Source organism: Pleurodeles waltl, chromosome 9 (assembly GCF_031143425.1).
Source record: "Pleurodeles waltl isolate 20211129_DDA chromosome 9, aPleWal1.hap1.20221129, whole genome shotgun sequence".
In the NCBI taxonomy this organism is placed as follows: Eukaryota; Metazoa; Chordata; class Amphibia; order Caudata; family Salamandridae; genus Pleurodeles; species Pleurodeles waltl.
Genome location: NC_090448.1, coordinates 286,050,439 through 286,071,681, shown reverse-complemented (window position 1 = coordinate 286,071,681; position 21,243 = coordinate 286,050,439). Strand labels below are relative to the sequence as shown.

Sequence of the window (21,243 nt, the reverse complement as noted above, 5' to 3'; positions counted from 1 at the left end):
CCCACTACATCTTCAACCTGGGCCAGAAGTAAATCCTCTGCATCCTCAGTCCCATCCTCATCACCTCCATCAGGACTACCACCACCCCCGAAGCTTGGAAGCATTCAGAGGTCAAGCCGCTTCACTAGAAACCACCTGCCAATCCTAGTGAACGCAAAAATTATTGCCCCATTTATCTGCTCCCCTTCCCAGCTAAAGTCCTGGAAAAAGTCATCAACAAAAAACTCTCTGAACACCTGGAAAGGCACAACCTAATGGACACCACCCAATGCGGTTTCCGCACCAACCACAGCACTGAGACTGCCCTTATTGCAGCTACAGATGACATCAGGTTCCACCTCGACAAGGGAGAGAAGGCAGCCTTGATCGTCCTCGACCTCTCTAGTGCATTCAGTACTATCTCGCACTATACCCTCACCTCAAGACTCCACCCCATCAGGATCCAAAGCAACACCCTCAGATGGATCAACACCTTGATCACAGGATGCATGCAGAGATTCTGCCTCCCTCCTTTTACCTTGGAACCAACGAGCACCATATGTCGAGTCCCCCAGGGATCGTCACTCAGCCCCCCCCTTTCCAATACCTACACAATGCTGCTAGGTGAGATTGTACGTTCCTACGGGCTCAACATCATCTCATGTGATAACGCCACAAAACTCAAACTCTCCCTCTCCGAAGACCACGCCTCCCCTAGAGACAACTTCAGCAACGCCATGTACCACATCACCGAATGGATGAAATCCAACTGCCTGAAACTGAATACGGACAAGACAGGGTGATCATCTTCGAAACAACACCTCCCCCTGGGATGACTGGTGGCCCACCATGCTCAGACAGCCCCCGACCCGACCGACCATGCCCGCAATCTCGGTATCATCATCGACAACCAACTCACCTTCAAATTTTAGATAAACGCAGTGGCCTCCTCCTGCTTTTACAACCTCCGCATGCTACAGAAGATCTTCAAATGGATCGCCATCGGAATCAGAAAGACAGTAACCCAAGTCATCATCACCAGCAGACTAGACTACGGAAATGCCCTCTGAGTCTTACTCCCCGCCCATCTCCTCCGCCGCCTCCAGACCATTCAGAACACAGCTGCAAGACTCATCCTGAATCTCCCCTGGCAGACCCACATCACGTTCCATCTCAGGGTTCTCCACTGGCTGCCTGTATGCAAGAGGTGTAAATTCAAGATCGTCACCATCGCATACAAAATCCTCCACAACATTGGAACCAATCTCATCAACCACAGAATCTCCTTCCACCGGCCTGCTAGGGAGCTCCGATCAACAACCTGTTGCCTTGCCCAAGTCTCAAAAGTTAGATGCAGCGGAGGATGCGCCTTCTCCTACCACGCCACCAAGATCTGGAACAACCTACCTCCTCACCTATGGACAGTGCACACCCTCATAGACTTCAGGAGAAAGCTCAAAACATGGACCTTTGAGGAGCAGCTACCAGTGTGCAGAGACAGCCATCAGTGCCTGCATATCCCTGGAGTGAAAAGCTGCGCTTTATAAACCTAATGATTAATTGATTGATTGGAATGTGCACTTTTAATGGATAGTTAAAATATTTTTGGAGTAGGTACTAGATATTACTAAAATGTATATTTAATCTTAAAACTATATGTTTTGCACATTTATGACAGCCTATGTTATACTGTGTGTAATACCATATTTCCCACTCATTAGTTTACCTTGCATTTATTTTTCATTTAAGGTATGCATTATTTTGTGTGCAGTGACTGGAAGGTGATAGACCAAAATATTTGTAGATTATTTTGTTCTCTTTAGCCACGCCTATAACCCTGCTCCCACGCCCAACCCCGCCTCCAATTCACTCAGGATCTCAGTTCCTATACTTATCAGGAGTGTTTGAGCAAGTTAGAAACACTGAAAGTGTTTGAGCACTCAGTTCCAGAATAGATCATAATTTTTCTCCAAATGAATTGTTATCAAAATGAAGTCTAATTGTATAACTGGTGGATGCTTTAGTTACCAGTGGATATACTGGTGTCATGGTAATTCCCTTCTGGTCCGTGCAAATATACTACCCTGAACTTGTGATGAAAAGAACCCAGCCAATAAGATCTCAGCACCTTTTTGTCATAGAGAAGATGACGTAAGTAAAACAAAGCATGAAAGTTCGCAGAGCTTCACCCTCCTGCCACCCATACAAGTTCAGTTAAAACACAAAAAAATAGGACAATGTTTGTGCTGTACATAAATGTGTTGTAATGATAAAGTGCTATTTTCATCTGAAACCATCTGGAAAGTACTCTACCCGGATATACAAAGCTACGATTTCATGTACACTTTATGGACATTCTAAGATGGATTTGGTTTACAAAATGGGACTTTTTGAAATGCCAAATTAGTGTGAGATTACAGTAAACCAGGCTGCACCCTTAGCAATCAATTTATTAGGCTGGGTATGTTCTAACAAAGCACCCCTCTGTTTCAGACATTGAGGCCAAACTAAGTAAAAAAAGAAGCTAATTTGGAATGGCTGTTGAGCTGTAAAGTGTGTCAAACCCTTTAACGGCTCTATGCGTGAAGAGATGTCACTGAATCTTCCCATTTACAAGTTGTGAACCACATACAATTGTGTGAACGTCACTCACCAAAGACGCCCGTTGAATCAATTTATAAACAGTGAGGTGCTCTCAATGCTCAAGGCTTGTTTCGCACATGAGCATGGGCCATAAATATGCCAGTAATTGTGGGCAAGTCTTAAGGTACAGTGGGTAAACTGTATGGTCCAAATATACAATCTACTTTTATCTTCCTGCAAAGTTTCTTGGTGATCTGTCGAGCTGGGACCGAGGAAAGGGGCGGAGGGTGGCCCCAAAACATATTTTCCCATTCATTTTTCATAGGAAAATTGAACAGTGATACTGTAAAAACTGATGAATGGAATTACACCAAATTTGGGAGAAAGCTAGATCTGGGTCTAGAGAGCATCCTTTTGGTGTTTTGATGTAAATCTGTTTTAGTTGTTTTAAAGAAACAAAAGCTCAAAAAATAGCTATAGCATGCCACGGAGGATCCATGGAGTCCATAGAAGTTCAGATCTGATTGGCTGCCACCACATCAACAATGATGTGGCGGCGGCCATCTGAGGACTTGCAACTCAGTCCCGAGTCCTAGAAAAAAAAGTACAAAAACAATTGTAAAAAAGATATAAGGTGGCAGAGTAGGGGATAACAAGTATCCAAAACATTTTTTCACATTTTGCTGCAACTTGCAAGTGGGTCACGACCTGGGGGCAGCAGATTGTAATGTTATGGTAAGGAGTGGGCGCGTGGCCCCCCTTTTAAGCATCACTGAGTCCTCGGGGATCCCTTCCCCCAGGCTGTACATAAATTAAAGGGGGTGCACAGACCTCCCCAACCCCACGAGCCTCACTGAAGCACCAGGACCCCATCCACCGGGACTGTGCCTAAGTGTGGCATACTTCCCCCCTGAACCTCACTGAGGCCCCAGTGACCCATCCCCGGGACCAATTTAGTATTAAAGGTAAAGGGGATGCATGGACCCTCTCCTGAGCCTAGTAAGGGCCTGGGGACTCCATCACCTGGGCTAAAACATAGTTATAAAGGAGGGAGGGCAAACAGCCCCTTTCCCTGAACCACCAATGGTCACCTGTAACCAGCTTATTCACTGTGTCCTGGGGAGCTTACCTACAGGACACTGTTTCCTTGCTAGCAAGGGCATGGACAGGAAATTGCCCCTGCCTGGCAGGAGCAGAGAAAAGAACCTGCTCCTGCCAGCAGAAGCAATGCCTGCTCCCGCTGCACCCAAGATAGGTGCATGCAGGGAACTGGTGGGGCCAAGTTGACCCTGGGGCTCTCCTGCAGCCCTGAATGTTATTTCTTGGGGGTGCCCTAGCTGGGCACTGAGGCAACCAAGATTAGTCTCCCAGAGGATAGGGTCCCTGCGGGGGACGAAACCGAATTGGCTTGGGGAGGGGAAACTACTTGCCCTGCCCTCTTAAAAAGAAAACGCCAGAGGATGGGGTCTCTGGGGCCAGTGTTCGCTTGGTGGGAGGGGGCACATGCCTCTCTCCCCTCAAAAAAAAAAAAAAGAAGAAATGAATATGGGCTGAGGGTCTGGTCGACGGGACCTGTAAAGACTTGGGGAGGGGGCCACTCCACCCCCCAACAATTAAAAAAAAATAATAAGAAGAAGAATAATTGCCTGCTTCTGCCAGCCCCTAGGATAGGAGCTGACAGGGGAGCTAAAAAGGCAGCAGGGCCCGGAGGCTTCCACCAACCCGTACCTATCAGAAAAAAAAGAAAAAAAATTGGATGTTTTGTGTGGGCACTGGGACGCTAAAAAAAGAAAAACAATTAGCGACAGGAGCCACTTATTTATTATTCAATGTTCCTTGAGGGAGCACCCCATAATGCCCTGCAAGGGCTCTTTAAACTTTTTTTTAAGTTTGGTGCAGTCCCTAGAAGAGGCAGGGGCACCTCCAAGCATTTTTCATTGTTGTGGGGGGCTGCACAGTGTGCAGTAGCCCCACAGAAACATTAAATAACAACAGTAAGTCTCCTGGATCATTAGATCCGTGACTTCAGGAGAGCTTACCATATTTTTTTTAAAGTAATCCTAGCTGGAGCTGGATGCTTATCAACTGGAATGCAGACTCCCCTTATGGTGGGATATATGGCTGCACTTAAAAAAGTTACAAAAAATAAAAAAGAGACTGGCATGTTGATGTTTTACATTTTAATTAAATTTTATTACATTTTTATGACAATCACTTTTATTAAACATTGCATTGTTTTAATAGTTGAATTAAACATTTTATTGTAATTATGGGTCATTTTTTAACAGACAGTACATGTGCTTTATGTACGTTGATCCCCTTATAAAGCTAATAGGCCCACTTCTCGTATTTTGGTGTTCTGATCCTTTGACAAAGTCAGTAAGACTGCCTCACTTAAAATGACACCCAGGTGCTGCACTCACCCCCCTGCCCTGCTGCCCATGGGTCAGTTACAACGGGAGTTGGGTAGCAGCAGAGTTGGTCATCGGTCTGGTCTGCAGCCAGCCCCACACCCTCAACCATGCACGGTGTGGGTTTGCCGACCCACAAGGGGTTGGACGCAGGCCCTGTGGCTTACCCCATGCTGCACACGGCAGCATCTGTTTTACTTACCTTAAATATACTTGGCATGCTTTGTAAGGCATATGTATGGTAAAGTCATGCGTACGTGCTAAAGTCATACATACTTGAATGAGTAAATGCATAAGTACAGCATATGTGCCACAGCATAATATAGAGAAGAATGGTGTGGCAGCTCTGCTTGTTCTAAACATGAGTGAGTGAGTGACTACATCCACAATTGCAGTTTCTCCAGTTTTAGTATGGCAAGGAGAGGTACAGTAGCATAAGTGCCTGTAGATGGAAGGATGTTGTAGCATTTCGAGGTCAATCACCCACAACCTGCACTGTTCTCTGACTCAACAATATAGAAGTAGGTTTACTTCCTTGCTTGTCCTCTTTGGTGTCATGGAAAACTGGTTGCTAGGAATTGGGAGCTTTGAAAACCACAAACAAGACAGCAGTTAAACATTCAATACATCCCCACTTCCATGTCCAGACACTTCTCTTTGCCTTGTTATGTATAATCAGCTGTGGTTAAACCATTAGTATATGCAACTGTACAGAACCAGTGGAACACTTTTAGTATCTGGTCTCCCGCCTCCTTCCAACATTGGCCTTACTCTTGGTGTCATTTAATAGATTATGGGGGTGATTCTCACCCTGGCGGGCGGCGGAGGCCGCCCGCCAGAGTTCCCCCCTCCAAAATACCGCTCCGCGGTCGAAAGACCGCTGAGGGTATTTTGGCTTTTGCACTGGGCTGGCGGGCGACCGCCAAAAGGCCGCCCGCCAGCCCAGTGAAAACCACCCTTCCCACGCGGAGTGGGAAGGTGCGACGGGTGCAGTGGCACCCGTCGCGTATTTCAGTGTCTGCAAAGCAGACACTGAAATACAAAGTGGGGCCCTCTTACAGGGGCCCCTGCAGTGCCCATGCCATTGGCATGGGCACTGCAGGGGCCCCCAGGGGCCCCACGACAACCCATACCGCCATCCTGTTCCTGGCGGGAGAACCGCCAGGAACAGGATGGCGGTATGGGCTGTCAGAATCCCCATGGCGGCGCAGCGAGCTGCGCCGCCATGGAGGATTCTAATGGGCAGCGGAAAACCGTCGGGAGACCGCCGGTTTTCCGTATCTGACCGCGGCCAAACCGCCGCGGTCAGAATGCCCTGCGGGGCACCGCCAGCCTGTTGGCGGTGCTCCCGCCAACCCTGACCGCCGGGGTCAGAATGACCCCCTATATGTGCTAGACCCGTCATCCTTAGGGTGGTCTTCCCCCAAATGTTTTGCCTGCTTATCTCCTCTTTTTGCTGAATCTTTTTGTTGGCCTTAGGGCTCTGAGCATTTTACAATTGCTGATCAGTGCTAAGGTACACATGCCTGTTCACTTAAACATGGTAACGTTGGTGTAAAAACAATTGGTATATTTAATTTACTTCTAAATACCTTGTGAAGTGGTATACCATATACCCAGGGCCTGTAAATTAAATGCTATCAGTGGGCCTGCAGCACTGATTGTGCCACCCCTTGAGTAGCCCTTTAAACACTTCTCTGGCCTGCCACTGCAGAGCCCTAGTATGCAGTTTTACTGCCCTCTCAAATGGGCATTTAAAGCCCTTTGCAAAGCCTTAAACTCCCCTTTTATTACACATAATTCACCCCTAAGGTAGGCCCTTGGTATCCCATAGGGCAGGGTTCAGTGTAAGTATCAGGTAGGACATGTGCTTTTAAGTTTTGTGTGTCCTGGCAATGAAAACACCTAACTTCGTTTTTCACCACTGTGAGACCTACTCCTCTCATAGGTTAACATTGGTAATTCCTTAATACATTTTTAACCTGTAATTCCTCATTAGAAAGGAGTAGTTGATTCATGTTTCATATCTTTGGAATGGTACTGATTAATCCTCCTTACTGGTAAAGCAAGATCTAACATTACTATTTTAGAAATGCCACTTTTAGGAAGTGGATATTTCTCTGCTCTTACAGTTCTGTGTGTCTGCAGCCTGTCTTCAATACACATCTGAGGTGGGTGGACAACTACACTTTGTGCATTCCCTCTAGACAGCCACAAACACAGGAAGGTTAGGTGTGTCTGCGTGCTCGTCTGTATTCCGATGGTCCTTCCTGGACAGGAAGGGAGGGGCTGTCACATCTGAATATGTAGTGGCCTGAACCCTTACAAAGGGATGATTACCCCCACACAATCAAAGATAGTCTAGAGTCAGGACGGAGGAAGAAAGGATACTTGTGTACTTCTTTGAAGTCACCCCCACTTCAGATGCACATTTGGGTACAATTAGTGGCTCTCTGACCCCACCAAATCAGACACTGCTGGACCTACAGTTGGACTCTGTCAGAAGAACTGCTGTGCTGCATCAAGGACTGTTATTCTGCTGACCTGGAAGGACTGCTTTTCTGCTGTGATGCCCCACTGCTCTCTGATCTTGCTGAAGGAGACCTGGATCCTGCCTTGTACCCCAAAGTGATCTCCAAGGGCTTGTTGGCTTGCCTACTGTTGCTAGATAGTCTGGGATCTCAAAGTCTCTACCCCTGCTCCTGGGCCTGGTTCACTGGAAATGGACCCAGATACTTGCACCAGCAAAACTGACCTATCTCCTGCCTGCAATCCTGTTGCGGGAGTAAAACCGGCACATCACACTTGAGGCCGGAGCAGCACCTCTGGAACCGCCGCATAGGCAGACGCATCCCCTGCCTGCTGGAAGCAGCACCCGGTGGATCAACAACGACACAGCACTGAAACTACTGCATTGCTCCATCGTTGAAGGAAATTGGATACATCCCTTTGACAGCATGGAGAAACCCGGCACATCGCTTCAAAATCAATGCATTGCGGCTTTGACGCTGGTCCTCGTCCTCGTACACCAATGCATTGCTATCAATGCGTATAAAAAAATCAACGCATCCCTCGACTGCGGGAGTGACCTTGACTCTTCTACAGACACATCTACCCCCCCATCTCGTGCTTGCGACCAGGATCAAGGTACTCTGCATGCGTGTCTCCTGTACCTGTCCTGCTCTCCTTCACGGTTAGCTTGAAATGTTGACTTTCCCCCTGTCCAGCACAGCCTCAACTAACCCCTAAATCGCTGTTTGCTTCCAAGTGTTTTTTTTACACGTTTGCTTCTAAAATGCATAACTTGACTTCTAATCATTGGCTTTTTGTCATTTTGCTCTTGATTTAAGTGTTAAATAATTGTCTGTTTTTCAAAACCCATGTGGAGTCTTTTTGTGGTGTTTTCATTGTATTACTGTGCGTGTGTTGCACAAATGCTTTACACATTGCCTCTTTAGATAAGTCTGACTGCTCTGTGCGAAGCTACCAGAGTGTGAGCACAGGTTATCTTTTAGTGTGTATCTGACTTACCCTGACCAGAGTGGTGGTCCCTACTTGGACTGGGTGTATACTCCTGCCAACTAGAGACCCCATTTTTAACAATATATTACAACAAGATATGCAGGATGATCATTTACCAAAACAAACTTTGATTTGCCCAAGTGAGAAAATTGGATAGTGATCAGAGACAGTGTTGTGAATGTTACATTCAGTCAAGGGCTTGATTATGGCTTACCTGTTTGAGAATACTGTGTGATCTTAAGCAAGCTACCCCCTTGTCCCTGCTCTGGTATTTTATCTGTCAGCAAAGGTGGGAGCACTTAGAAAACTGGCTAAATTAATGTATGAGGTTGTAAATAAATAGCAGGACATGTCCATCTTTGAATGTGGACAGGTGGTGATACTTAGGCTAAGTGATATTGAGGTTGACAGTGATCTGATGCCTTTTGACAAGGGCTGATGCCTATACTAGAGAATTATAATACTAGGTTTAATCCCATAAAACTGCCTTGTCTTGCTAGCTACAATGTAATAATACCTTAGCTTACCAATAACACTTTTAGCAGTGGCTAATGGTGTGGCAGTAGAAATTGAGACAGTTGGAATGGGGGTGTTACGAGAGTACTTTATGCATCTCTAAGGTTGCCTTAAAGTATATGCATGAGGACATAAACAGAGGGATACAAATTGTCCCTGCATGGATCTCTTGGGTCTGGAATGGATTTGTTTGATGCATTTACATCTTGAAGAGAATAAACAAGTCATATTTACTGTATAGTCTTCTGAACTTTATTATCACACACTATCTAAAGTACTGTGTAAGATATAAATTTTAGAGTTGGATAATACTCTGCAGCTACATGTGCTTGTGAATACAAATGGTTCACTTGTAATATATATGAAATGTAAGTCCGAAGTCTAACCATTCAGCAGTGTGATGATGCATGCATACAGAACCTAATCCCACAATTTACATGAACAATATTGAACACAATTTATAAAGTTTATGTTTGTGGTTTTAAAGACTTTAGATTGAGTTGGATATTGTCACTCTGAAGACATAACCATAACTTTAGTTCAGTAGAAATAGTCATGAAACAATAGTGACTTTGAAGAAATGTCCAAGTCTGTACAAGCACAAATAGCAGAACTTCAACAACAATTAGTTCCAGTGAAGAAGTATAGCTGAAACCAGAAATGATCATAGTACAATTCAGTTTTCAAAGTGATGGGAGCAGACAAAAAAAACAGCCATTGGTAAGCAAGGTTCTCTAAGGTAAGCGCTTTGATGTACTAGTGTTCAGACTTTGCTGCCACATTCAGTTCACGTTTGGTCTTATTTGAAACGTGATCCTCAATATGGGGAAACCATTTTGGTTTGGGAAGGATACACCATACACTCAACATTTTACCTTCCTTCCATCTTAGAAGCATATAACATTTCGTAAATCTACATTCATGATTAAAAATATTTGAAGATAATATAAGGAACAATACATATACCTAATGCCTATGTCCATGTATTAGAGTGGCCCCTGTGACGAATTCTCTCCCACTATGACCACAAGTAATTGTTAGAAATGGGGTTTCTGGTTGACAGAGTAAGGCCCCCTGTTCAAGCAGGAACCACAATCCTAGTCAGAGTAAGTCACAGACACACCCTACAGATACCTGCCCTCACCCTCTGGTATCTTGACACAGAGCAGTCAGTCTTAATTTAAGAACAATGTGTTAAGTATGTGTGCAACACTTCAAACAGTAAAACAATGAAAACACCACACAAAAGGTTACCACACCTGATTAGAAAAGTAGAACCTAATTTTTTTTAAAAAGACAAAAAACTAATAAGTAGAATTTGAGTTATGAATTTTTAAAGAATAAACTGTAGAATAGCGCTTAAAGGCAAAAAACACCAACCAGGGCCATCTGGTCGATGGACCAGGACAAAGTCAAATGTTCAGGAGGACCGCGATGGAACTATAGGATCCCTGTTGAGCCTGCTGAACTAAAGTGCCTAAAATCCTAGTGCGGGAGCGTTGCGCAGGTTCTGAAGCACTCTGTCGAGGAGATGCGTTGAAGTTGACGATACATCTGAGCCGAGATGTGATGAAGTTTGGGTGCAGGTGCTGGCTGCGTCAGTGTCAAGGCAATGTGATGATCCTAACAAGTACAATGACTGCATGCAGAGTTTGGCGTTGTTGTCAAGGCTGTCATCAGCAGAGATGCAGGGATCTTGTGCCAAGGAACACAAAGCAGTGCTAGCTTCGAATGTATTGCACTGTTTTTATCCACGCAATGGCAGAGATCCGTTGGCTCCGCTGGAGCAACACCTGAAAATCGACCTCCAAAGACCCAGGCTGGGGGTGGCGCCACTTAACAGGTCAAGCTCCCAGCTGGCAGAGTCCAACTGCAGTGTTGGGTTGGTTGGCAATCATGTATGTCCCTGGGACATCAAATCAGGAGACCAGTTAGCTAGCCCTTGGCGTCACTCTGGGATGGAGAGTTGAAAGTCCAGTCCTTCTCACTCAGACAAGGAGGGCAGCAGGTCATCACAACCAGGTAGCAGTTTTTCCAGAGCAGCAGTCCAGCAGAGTGGCAGCCCTTGTAGCAGTACAGCACTCCTTCCTGGCGTGGTATCCACAGGTCCAGAAGTGTACTGAAGTGGTAGGGTCTGAGGTCCAGTTCTTATACCCAGTGATGACTTTGAAGTGGGGGAGGCTCCATAGAAATCTTTGAAGTGCACAGAGATCCTCCCTTCCTGCCCTGGCTCCAGATTCACTACAGGGGGGTATGCAGCCCTTTGTATGGGGACAGGCCACAAACTATTCAGGTAAAAGTGTGGCGCTGTGGCCTGCTCCTCCCTCCCATGTGTTGGGATGGCCCATCAGGGCACACCTAAGCTCCCCTTGTGTGTGGCTGTCTAGAGGTAATACACAAAGCCCTGCTGTCACCTGCCCCATGCAAGTGGTCAGAGACAGACTGTAGGCACACAGGGCTAAGAGAAGGACAATGCTAAATTCCTTAAAGTGCCATTTTCAAAATTGTAGCAATACATCTGACCTTACCATTAAAAAGGATTTATCATCACAAATCCACAGGTACTAAACATGACAGATCCTCCTCCTCTCAATCAGGAATTACAGCTCATTTAATGTAATAAGAATTCCCCAGTGTTATCCTATGAGAGGATCAGGCCTCACAGTAGTGAAAAATGAATTAGGGAGTTTTTTTCCACCAGGACATGTAAAACTGGAAGGCACATGTCCCACCTTTTGATTACATAGCACCCTGCCTTATGGGCTACCTAGGGCCTACCCTAGGTGTGACTTTTGCAATAAAAGGTTATTTTAAAGCTTGGCAAGGGGTTTTAAATGGCAAGTTGGCATGGCAGTGTGACACTGCATTCAGGCTGTAAAGGCAGGCCTGGGACATGTTTAAGGACTACTTAAGTGAGTGGCACAATCAGTGCTGCTGGCCCACTAGTAGCATTTATTTTACTGGCCCTGTGTGCATGTAGTGCATTTCACTAGGGAACTTATAAGTAAATGCCAAGTAGGTATATACCAATCATACCATATTTAGGGGAGTGGGCACAAGCACTTTATGGTTCAAATCTGTTCTTATTGTTGCAAAGCAACAGCAACTATTGCAGCGCTTACGAAAAGGGCAATATAAGACAGTGTAATAAATGTACAACAATCCCCTACCTTTCCTCCAACACCCCTCCACCCCGGGTACTCCTGAGCTTCTAACTTAAGAGAGGGTCCTAACCATCATGCACGGGATCTGCCTCAGCAGTCATACCTGTCAGTGTAGGTGTAGCCATAACAGTTAAGCGTAGCAAACTAAAGTAGTTTGGGCACGTCAGTTCTCTGAATTCTTTGGACAAGAGAGTAATGTATGGTCCCCAAAGTTCTTTATAGGAGTCGTCTTGAGATGTCAATACTAATGTAAGCTTTTCCACACCCATGATATGCCACAAGCTGTGGTGCCAACTCCGGTGTGTTGGGAGTGTGGCAGTACCCCAGTGTGCAAGAATAGTTTGGTGGGCTGCACCTATGCCAGGCCAATATGATGGCCTCTGCGGGACTTAAGCGGGAGGGTGGGAGCGTTGGGAAGCCCCAGGATTGTGTATGCTGGGAATCTAGGCAATTGTATGTCCAGATGTGCATCTATGTCATTAGAAAACACATCCCAGAATTGTGCAAGCTCAGGCCATTCTCATAGTATGAGAAAGTAAGGTCCCAGGTGACACACAGTGCCACCAACAGCCCTCGCTGAGTGCAGGGTTACCCTTATTTAAGCAGGGAGTTAAGATACCAAACAGTGGTAATCTTAGTGGTTGTCTCAATACTAGTGGTGTTGTGTGTGGTGTGTCGAGCTCTCTGATAGACCTCGTATCATGGCTTTGGTGTTAGCTGTCTGCCCAGTTAAAATTCCCAGCGTTTCTGCCCTGGAGTTTTGGATAATAGGAAGGAGTTTAGTAAAATACCATATAGTTCCATGATCATGCGTTTGTCTGCAGTTTTGTTACTAGCCACTTCTCAAAGACTGTCATGGGTCGTAGAGCTCCAGCTCGCATAGCAGGGTGAGAGGGCCAGTGTCTGCAGTTAGTATAGCCATTCGGACTGAGGGAGCATAAATTCTTCTTGCAGGTAATCAAAGGGGAGAAAGCCTTCTTCATCAAAAAAGTGACCTATGAATCGACATCCAACTGAGTCAAAGAAGTGGCCTATGGGTCAACATCTAACTGACTGTCACGGGTGGACACAAGCACTTTAGCACTGGTTAGCAATAGTAAAGTGCACAGAGTCCTAAGGCCAACAAAAACAAATTCAGCAAAACTGAAGGAAAGCAGGCAAAAGATTTGAGGGAAGACCACCCTAAGGCTGACAGGTCTAACAGTGTGTTAATGTTGCTGACAAGGATCTAGCAAGGAGTATTGCAGTGCACACCTTCTACCCACAGGGTTAGTCCAAAGAAGGTATTCTGCAAATATAGCAACCCTGCCCCTGGGGCAGAAAACGGCCAAAATAATCACCTGATAATGGGAGCAGCTGTTAGGGGGGGCAAAAATTAATTGCCAAATATTGAGAGCAGCCCTTCCCTATGGGGCTGCTCCCAATAAAAATCCCTGGTGTCTAGTGGTGTGGATCCCTGCTTGGGGGATCGCCCTCCTTGGGTGATCCCCAAGAAGGGATCTCCTTGGGACAGGTACCATTGGAAAGGGGAGATTCTTCCCTTCCCAACTATACCTCTTCCGTGTGCTTTGGTGCTCACGGCGAGCTGAGATAGCCCGGCAAGCACCAAAGCAGTGAAAATGATATGAGCTGATCTTCCGATTTCACTTTCAATTTAATGACGTCATCATGCTGTGTGCACAATCGTCATTATATTGGAAAAAAATGCCCTGGGTAGCTGAGGAAGCTCTTTCCCAGATCCTAAGGCAAAAAAATAAAATAAAAAAGGAAATCCCTCTGCTGTATCACGCTTGTGCGGTGAGGGTGGAGTGGTTAAGTCTTCTGCAAATGAGCACCGGTGGAGTTAATGCCTTATTGGCTTTAACATCTCCTTTTCAAAATAAATGTCAGGCCTATTGCCTTTGTCATAACGTTTCATAATAAACAGATGAGACTATAGCTTTGATCAATGGGTTATCCCTGTAACCTAACCTGGTCCTGCTGTGTACACCAAAATCCTTCCTACAAGGCAAAAGTTGCAGTGCATGCTTGCCTTTTCAGTAGGACCACGCAACTTCTGCCCAGTCCAAATCTCCACAGAAGTGAATTAACATTTTGGTGGTGTCAAAGCCCCTCTCTCAGCTCTTTTTCTAAAGCTTTTTTTCTCTTGATCACATCGGGTCCGGCAAAAGCTGTGTTGTCATGCAAAACCTAAAAAAAAAGGCTTGAACATCAAATAAGCAGTTAAATCTCTTGATTGTCCTTTGCCAGTGGACTCCCTAAATATTTTTTTACAGTATTGTAGATGTACAATAGGCTCGAGACCTTGCTGACTTAGATTCTAGGCAACAGTTATGACAAATAGAATTTTATAAAGAGACATTTTGTAAAAAGGTTGGTTTACCCTTAATAAATGTAAAGGCCATACTTTGGAGAAAATTCTGCTTTTCCTGCTTCTGACACATTATGCATTTGCTTCACATGGAAATACTTCGGGACATGTAGAAAGACAGTAAACTAATTACCTCTGTGGGTTCAAGATAGTTTAGGGAATGTGATCTGATTTTACTTGCTAAATATAGACTTTTGTGTAAATTAAGAGATTTTCCTCCTCGAGCCCTAACTTTCCACAAGCTTTGAATTCGAGTTTTTTGAAAGATAGGAATCAAAGAATAAAGAAACTATGGTAATGTTTCCTTAATAATTGTGGCAAAACAATGTACCTGTGTTTTTTCCCCTCATTCTGGTCATGCTTTGTTAAGAGGAGCGCACCGGAAAAATAAGCAAGGTTCGAGGAAGCCTCGTTTCAAAAGCTTCTGCTACACGTGTAGAAAAGGCTCATGTGTTGCAATTTTAAAGCAATGTCTGCCTTCTAAAGAGAATATTCAACTTTTAAAGTTACAGTGAAAGAGACTTGCCATTGTCTGATGGTAAGACTGGAACTAAAGATAAATAGTTCTCTTGCCTCCAGCTATCTGTCAATCGCACTTTTGATAGCCCGTCACTAAAGGGGTCCTTTTATGTCTATGGAAAAGCGTGACGTCAAAGCAGTGAAAAAACGGTATCAAAATGTAGGGTTAAGTCTTCGTAGTTTCCTAGAGGCTGTTTGTATGATCTGTTTCATTACACACGCGTAACTAATTACCCAAGGTTATTATAAGATGTGCTGTGGCGACAAAGTTTCTTTGCAGTGTTAAGAAAACTTGTTTGTGATGGTCTCATGCACTGATCTCCAGTGTGGAACAACCTAGAAAGCTAGTCAGTCGCCTGCCAGCCTACTTATCAACTCACACATTTTTCAGACTATCATCATGTTGGAAATGTTGGACTACAATCACTACCAGGTAGGTTGTATTTGTGTGTTTGTTCGGTGTTGTGCTTCCAGGCTGGAGCAAAGACAGTCCTCGTTATTTTGCAGTTAAAGACAAACCAAGTACTCCCAATATTATTTAATTGGTACTTAGTGTTAGCATTTAGCACTAAACGTGTATACAATGTTTTAATATGATTCATTGCAATGTTTACTCGAATCATGCAAACTGTTTACTGCGTGCATGTTTGGTAGTCTGCGACCAAAATGTATGTGTTGATATTGACAGAATTTCGATGACCGGTTTGAAATAGAAATGTTTGACTATATTTTGCGTAAGTCTTACATCTTAAAGGTGTGGAAATACAGCATCTTTAGTTATACGGATGGAATTATTTTCTGTGGCAAACAATTTTACCTCATTTCTCTGTTGCTCCTTGCTGTACTTTGCAGAGGTATGGAATATCGCTCTACGTATTGTAGCCCTTAGCGTGTACGTGAAACTCGGTGGCACTCTCTTTTGACATAATAGGATATGCTGCATGACTATGAGCGTGATTGACAATTTGGGTTTGGAAATGAAATAGCATCATAATTTTCCAATTTGTGTGAAATTCTGTGAGCAATACTGTCTTGGATAAATGACATTCGATGTAGCATAACTACCATTTTTCCAACGGTTTTCAACTTCTTTGGGTTTCTGAATGTGGCTGTGTTCTTCCATTTTTCTACTCTCAAACTATCTCTATGATGCATATATCTTTTAGGACAGGACTCTTGTACATATGTAGAGAAATTGTATTGCACAGACCTGGCTTCAAGGCAGTGTTGAGGTTTACACGAAGAAGAGAGTGCAGATAGGTATCTGACTGGGGGGCAGAGAAGAGAGAAAGGACTAATGGATGAGAGACTGCATGGGAGTCTGATACACGATAATTGATTACTACTTTATTAAGGGTTAATGAGGTACAAAGAACATGTCCTCTTTTGTTATTGATTATTAGTGTAGAAGTTAATAGTACTATTCTAGGTATAACTTGGATGATATTTTTATATTCTATGTGGATGGTGATGAGGTATTTAGTTAATCTATGGTATTACAAAAAGTGGTCTTCGGCATCTGTCCCTCTAGACATACAAGTTCATAGCCAAGTTTAGGGCCTTATATAAAGTTATGTTGGTGTGATACACTGTCACAGTGTGGAGGATATCCTATCCCCCCGTATTACAAGTGCCTGGGCTACATAATGCGCTTGTATACAGCGGACTGGATCTCTGCTACATTTGTAACTGAGTATCCCATCCTCCAAACTCTAGATAAGGCCCTTAGTATCAAGGGAAGAAGGGAAATGAGCATGTCTTATCAAAATGTCACTTTGTGTTTGGCGCACCCTAATTAACTTGTGCATCAATGACTGTCTAGTTTTATACATTCTACTTTAAAACTGAAATTTAGCACTGTTAACTTTCACAGACCTCCTCAATGTGTTTAACTTTGTTAAGCCTGTATCAGAATAACCATTGGCCAATGACGCCGTTTCTTATTGTATTGCCAGGTGCAGACTCACCTTGAAAATCCGACCAAGTACCACATTCAGCAAGCCCAGCGGCAGCAGGTAAAGCAGTACCTCTCTACTACTTTAGGAAGTAAACATGCCAACCAAGTTCTGAGCTTGCCGTGCCCTAACCAGCCCGGCGACCATATGATGCAACCCGGGCTCGGAAGCAGCGCACCGAACAGCCCAATGGCACTTCTTACCCTCAGCTCCCACTGTGAAAAAGAGGTAAGAGGTGTACGTGGCGTGGTGTGGTGCCTCCATTTTATACTGGCGAATTGAGGTTCAGTTATTGATGTATTAGACACAAGGTATCTGTTACTGACCCGTTGCCTAACTTCAAGGGGATTACTAACATTCCTGCTTACTGAAGTATTACAACCACATTAGCGTTTCACAAATAGATTTTATGTTTTTGTTCAGACTTTACCCCTGGAAAAAATTGCAAAATAGCTAGTGATTCTCAAATGAGAAGTATAACAAAAAAAAACAAAGAGGGCCTATTCACCAATGTTTTGTATGAGTGGTTATGGTTTGCCTTTGTAACACTCCTAATACATAATAAGTTACAGAAACATTTTTGTGACTTGGCCCTCAGTGAACTACAGCAACACCTTTAACTCTACTTGTTCCTTTTACATTATAATTTATGATAGCAAAGGCGAAAAAACATATTCCTGGTTGGATTAGGCGAGCAGGGTAGGTGCCAAAAATTTTACAGTGTGCAGTAACCCTCGGTAGTTTTTCCACGAGGCCACGTATGCAATAGAAATATCGATACGTATTTGAGATATAGGTAACTCCTTAGCTCCCTCAAAAGCAAATATACTGTGCTTTTGAAAATAATAGTTTTATTTTAATAGTGCCGACCCGTTCGCAGTGCTGTGCAGTAAGGCACAGGCTGGCATTGCCGTTTTAGGCTGGCAAACAGGTATGCTGCTGTCCTCCCTTGACAAGAATCACGTCGGATATTAAGGGTTTGCGGTGGCATAGATAAAACCAGTAAGTGGTTTGCTTCAGATGTAATCAGCAGATATGAAACCATCGGCAGGTTAAGTGTGGTGCAGAGGTTAATATCACCATTAAAAATACACTGGGTTGATTCACAACCTTAAACAAGTGAAAAAAAAACGCGAAGCCTGCTATATCCGTGCTATAACCTCGTCATTAACAAAGTGGGAAGGGTGTTGGACTTAAAATTGAATCCTCAGTTTCACAAATCCGAAAGTTGATAAAAAAAACGCCTAACTACGTTTTTGGCACAGTGCTGTGTATAATTCTATTTTATGAAACAAATGTGTTGCTTGGGGCATCAGATTAAATAGGTATGTCGAGTAAGGCAGAAATGGGCCAGTGACTCCGAATTTGTCACTGCCGTGATATTATCCACCATTTCACAGAGCTAAAAGAGACGGTGAATAAGTGAGCACTTCTTTTATTTTAAGAATGTTCTGATTTATTTTTCTCCCACTTCAAGGACTTAATCTTACTTGTAGCAAGTTTGAAAATGACTACGTGGCCCCAATTTGTATGATGACTTTCTGAATTAAGTTGCCGTGTTGCTGCCCACCGTGCAGCAGGTGCAGTGGTACCGAGCCCACTGGCGATCAATTTTGCCTGCCTTATACTACCCGACCCGGATTTGGTGTGTCTTACCATTTACATCTAGTGCTGATGGTGCAAACCTGGTCAAAACACCAGTTGGAAAAGCACAAGTTGTCAAATATTGAGTTTCAGTCAGAGAAGAGAGGCCGGGTCTAGAAGGGTCACTGAACACAATTATTTTATATATATATAAAGTGCTCGTTCACTGTGACAATGCTGTCTCCTACACAGTCAATGTTACTGTGTCAGCCTGAGAAGAGAGGCCAGGTCACAACTTCTCGAGTGGTCACTGATATATAGAGAGAGAGAGTATATATAAATATATATACTCTCTCCCTCCCTCCCTCCCTGTCTTCTTCTACACAACCTTTTATGGTATCCAACAAACGTTGTCCGATGTAACTTAAGTGCTAATCAACACTTTTCAGCCGTGATTGGATGAACAAAGACTTAATATCGCTCAAGCCAAACATCTGGCTCGGGTTCATATGTTCCTCTATTGAAGCACAAGCCAGGCCACTTAACTCTCTCCCTGTCCTAACTTAAGTTTCTTACATACAAAAATAATATATATCAAGCAGCATCCTTCAAAAGTAAGCAGAGATGCGGTGACACAGTATAAAGACAAATTACCTCAGAAAAAGTGTGTTTTTATACTTCCACCGACCTTGCAGTTTAAACGGATTGCCCACAAGAAAACTAAACCAGCATCATTTGCAATGCAGTGTGTCTCTCATTTGCTTGGGTTAGAGCTTTTGGCGTTGTAAATTCAAAACTGGACTTTTCTCGCCACATAAATTGGTCAACCCTGCCTCATAATTTGGTCTTTTCCTGCCACATAATTCCAGTGGTCTTGCATGTAACTGAATCATTTCCATGTACCTTCTCCCTCTGTCTGCAGACAAAAATGAAAATGTTGCCATTTAGCATTCTAACTTTATATTGTGCAAGCTAGTTTTATTGAAAATAATATGCCGACTCAACTCTCTAAACGTAGCTAAGCACTAAAGATTGCTGTTGTGTAAGACTAAAGACAGGAGGTGACTCGTAACTGAATTGCATACTGTGTGACTGGAAAAAATAACTTGAATGTCTAACAAACACATTAGGCCAAAGTGTGCAATTTTAGGCAAACATCTCTGCACTTCAATCTTCCGAACTTCAGAATTTGAGAGCACGGATTAATTAATACATCAGCCTAGTGATAAAATTATGCCTACAAAACGTGAATTCATATATAATTTACTAGGGTGCAGTGTTGCTCACGATGTAGTAATTTTATGAATAACTCATACCTTGTACTCCAAAGGTGTAACTTTCTTTTGGCTCATGCACGGCATAGGTGTAGAGATATATATTTTAAATCTTTCTGTCTTTTTTGAAATTGAACATGACAGAAGTCGCTCAATGAGGTAATATAATAGGATTGATTTACTTGATGGGTCTTTCAATAGCTCTTATAGACGCACCCGAATCTGGCAAGGAACGTGGCACTGAATTTGGCGGTTTGCCCACTTGCAGTATGGCAATTAATATTGCAACCTGTCTGGGCTTTTTAACCAGATAACATTCGTGTTCACGTGTATTGTAGTGCAGCGATCTGCAAGATCTTCGTGGCTCACAATCATATTTGTTTAGGACTCCATTCTTAAATATATTATTTGTCAGATATGCACAATTTCGCTCAATTTTTGTAAACGGTTCTGTTACTTTTTATATTTGTATTGTGCATCATGCATTCAGAGTCCTTGCTTTCAGGAACATCAGCACATTTGTAGGCGGGTAAGAATATCCAATCAAAGGGTTGCTTGGTTTGAGTTATGATGATGTGGCATCAAACTTTGTGGAACTTTGAAATCATGAAATCCATTGTCAAATGACCTACCATAAAATGAGGCTAGAACATAGATTTATAGCTTTTTGAACATGCATATCTACTCTGTGTTTGCTAATGAAATGTTTGTGAATGCATAGCTGGGTCTGTACGAATCCGCTGGGTCAACAAAGAAAGGATAATAGGGGCAAACGTCCCAAATGTCACCTAAAATTAACCTGCATTTCCTCAACTACGTTTAATTTCATATTCATATCTAGTAATTGATCAGTTTGCTGTTAGTCTCGAATGATCGCAAGCATTTATTTCAAAGTATTTCATCTGGTTTTATTACAGATGGATGATGTAATTGATGACATAATAAGTCTTGAGTCGAGCTACAATGAAGAAATCCTAGGCTTGATGGATCCTGGATTGCATATGGCCAACACGGTACAATTCAATTTAATTGTTCATTTTCTAGGCAGAGTGAGAATTTTCCATATGTAAAATATTGTCACATTTTACCATTGGACAGTAGTTGAAGAATCGGATATTTTGCCAGTTGTGCACATGTTATTTGGAACATAATGTTTTGTGCCCGATTCTTCTACTATTTGCTTCTGCAATAAATATTTTTGAGATTCAAATTAGGCTCACAATAACATGTACTCCTTGTGTTATAAGAGTGTCCGGCTGATTTGACGTATGACAAAAGTTAATAAAATGGGGTCTGCAGACACAAAATAACATTATGTAAAGGCTGTAAGAACTAAGGGTAAGCAGGAATGGAAGAGGTGTATTG

At 43.5% G+C, this 21,243-nt stretch overlaps 1 protein-coding gene across 10 annotated transcripts in view; it reads left to right on the top strand.

The window, feature by feature from the left end:
- MITF (melanocyte inducing transcription factor) overlaps positions 1–21,243 on the top strand; it is a 654,150-nt gene that overhangs the window by 604,332 nt on the left and 28,575 nt on the right. For 5 of the 10 annotated variants that reach the window (XM_069206728.1, XM_069206731.1, XM_069206732.1 and 2 more), the window contains exons 3-4: positions 17,021–17,248; positions 20,796–20,891. In XM_069206728.1, coding sequence (XP_069062829.1) covers positions 17,021–17,248; positions 20,796–20,891 — 324 coding nt within the window. Of the gene's footprint in view, positions 1–15,352; positions 15,499–17,020; positions 17,249–20,795; positions 20,892–21,243 lie in introns of those variants that run through there. The other 5 variants (XM_069206736.1, XM_069206735.1, XM_069206733.1 and 2 more) reach the window with 3 other exon arrangements.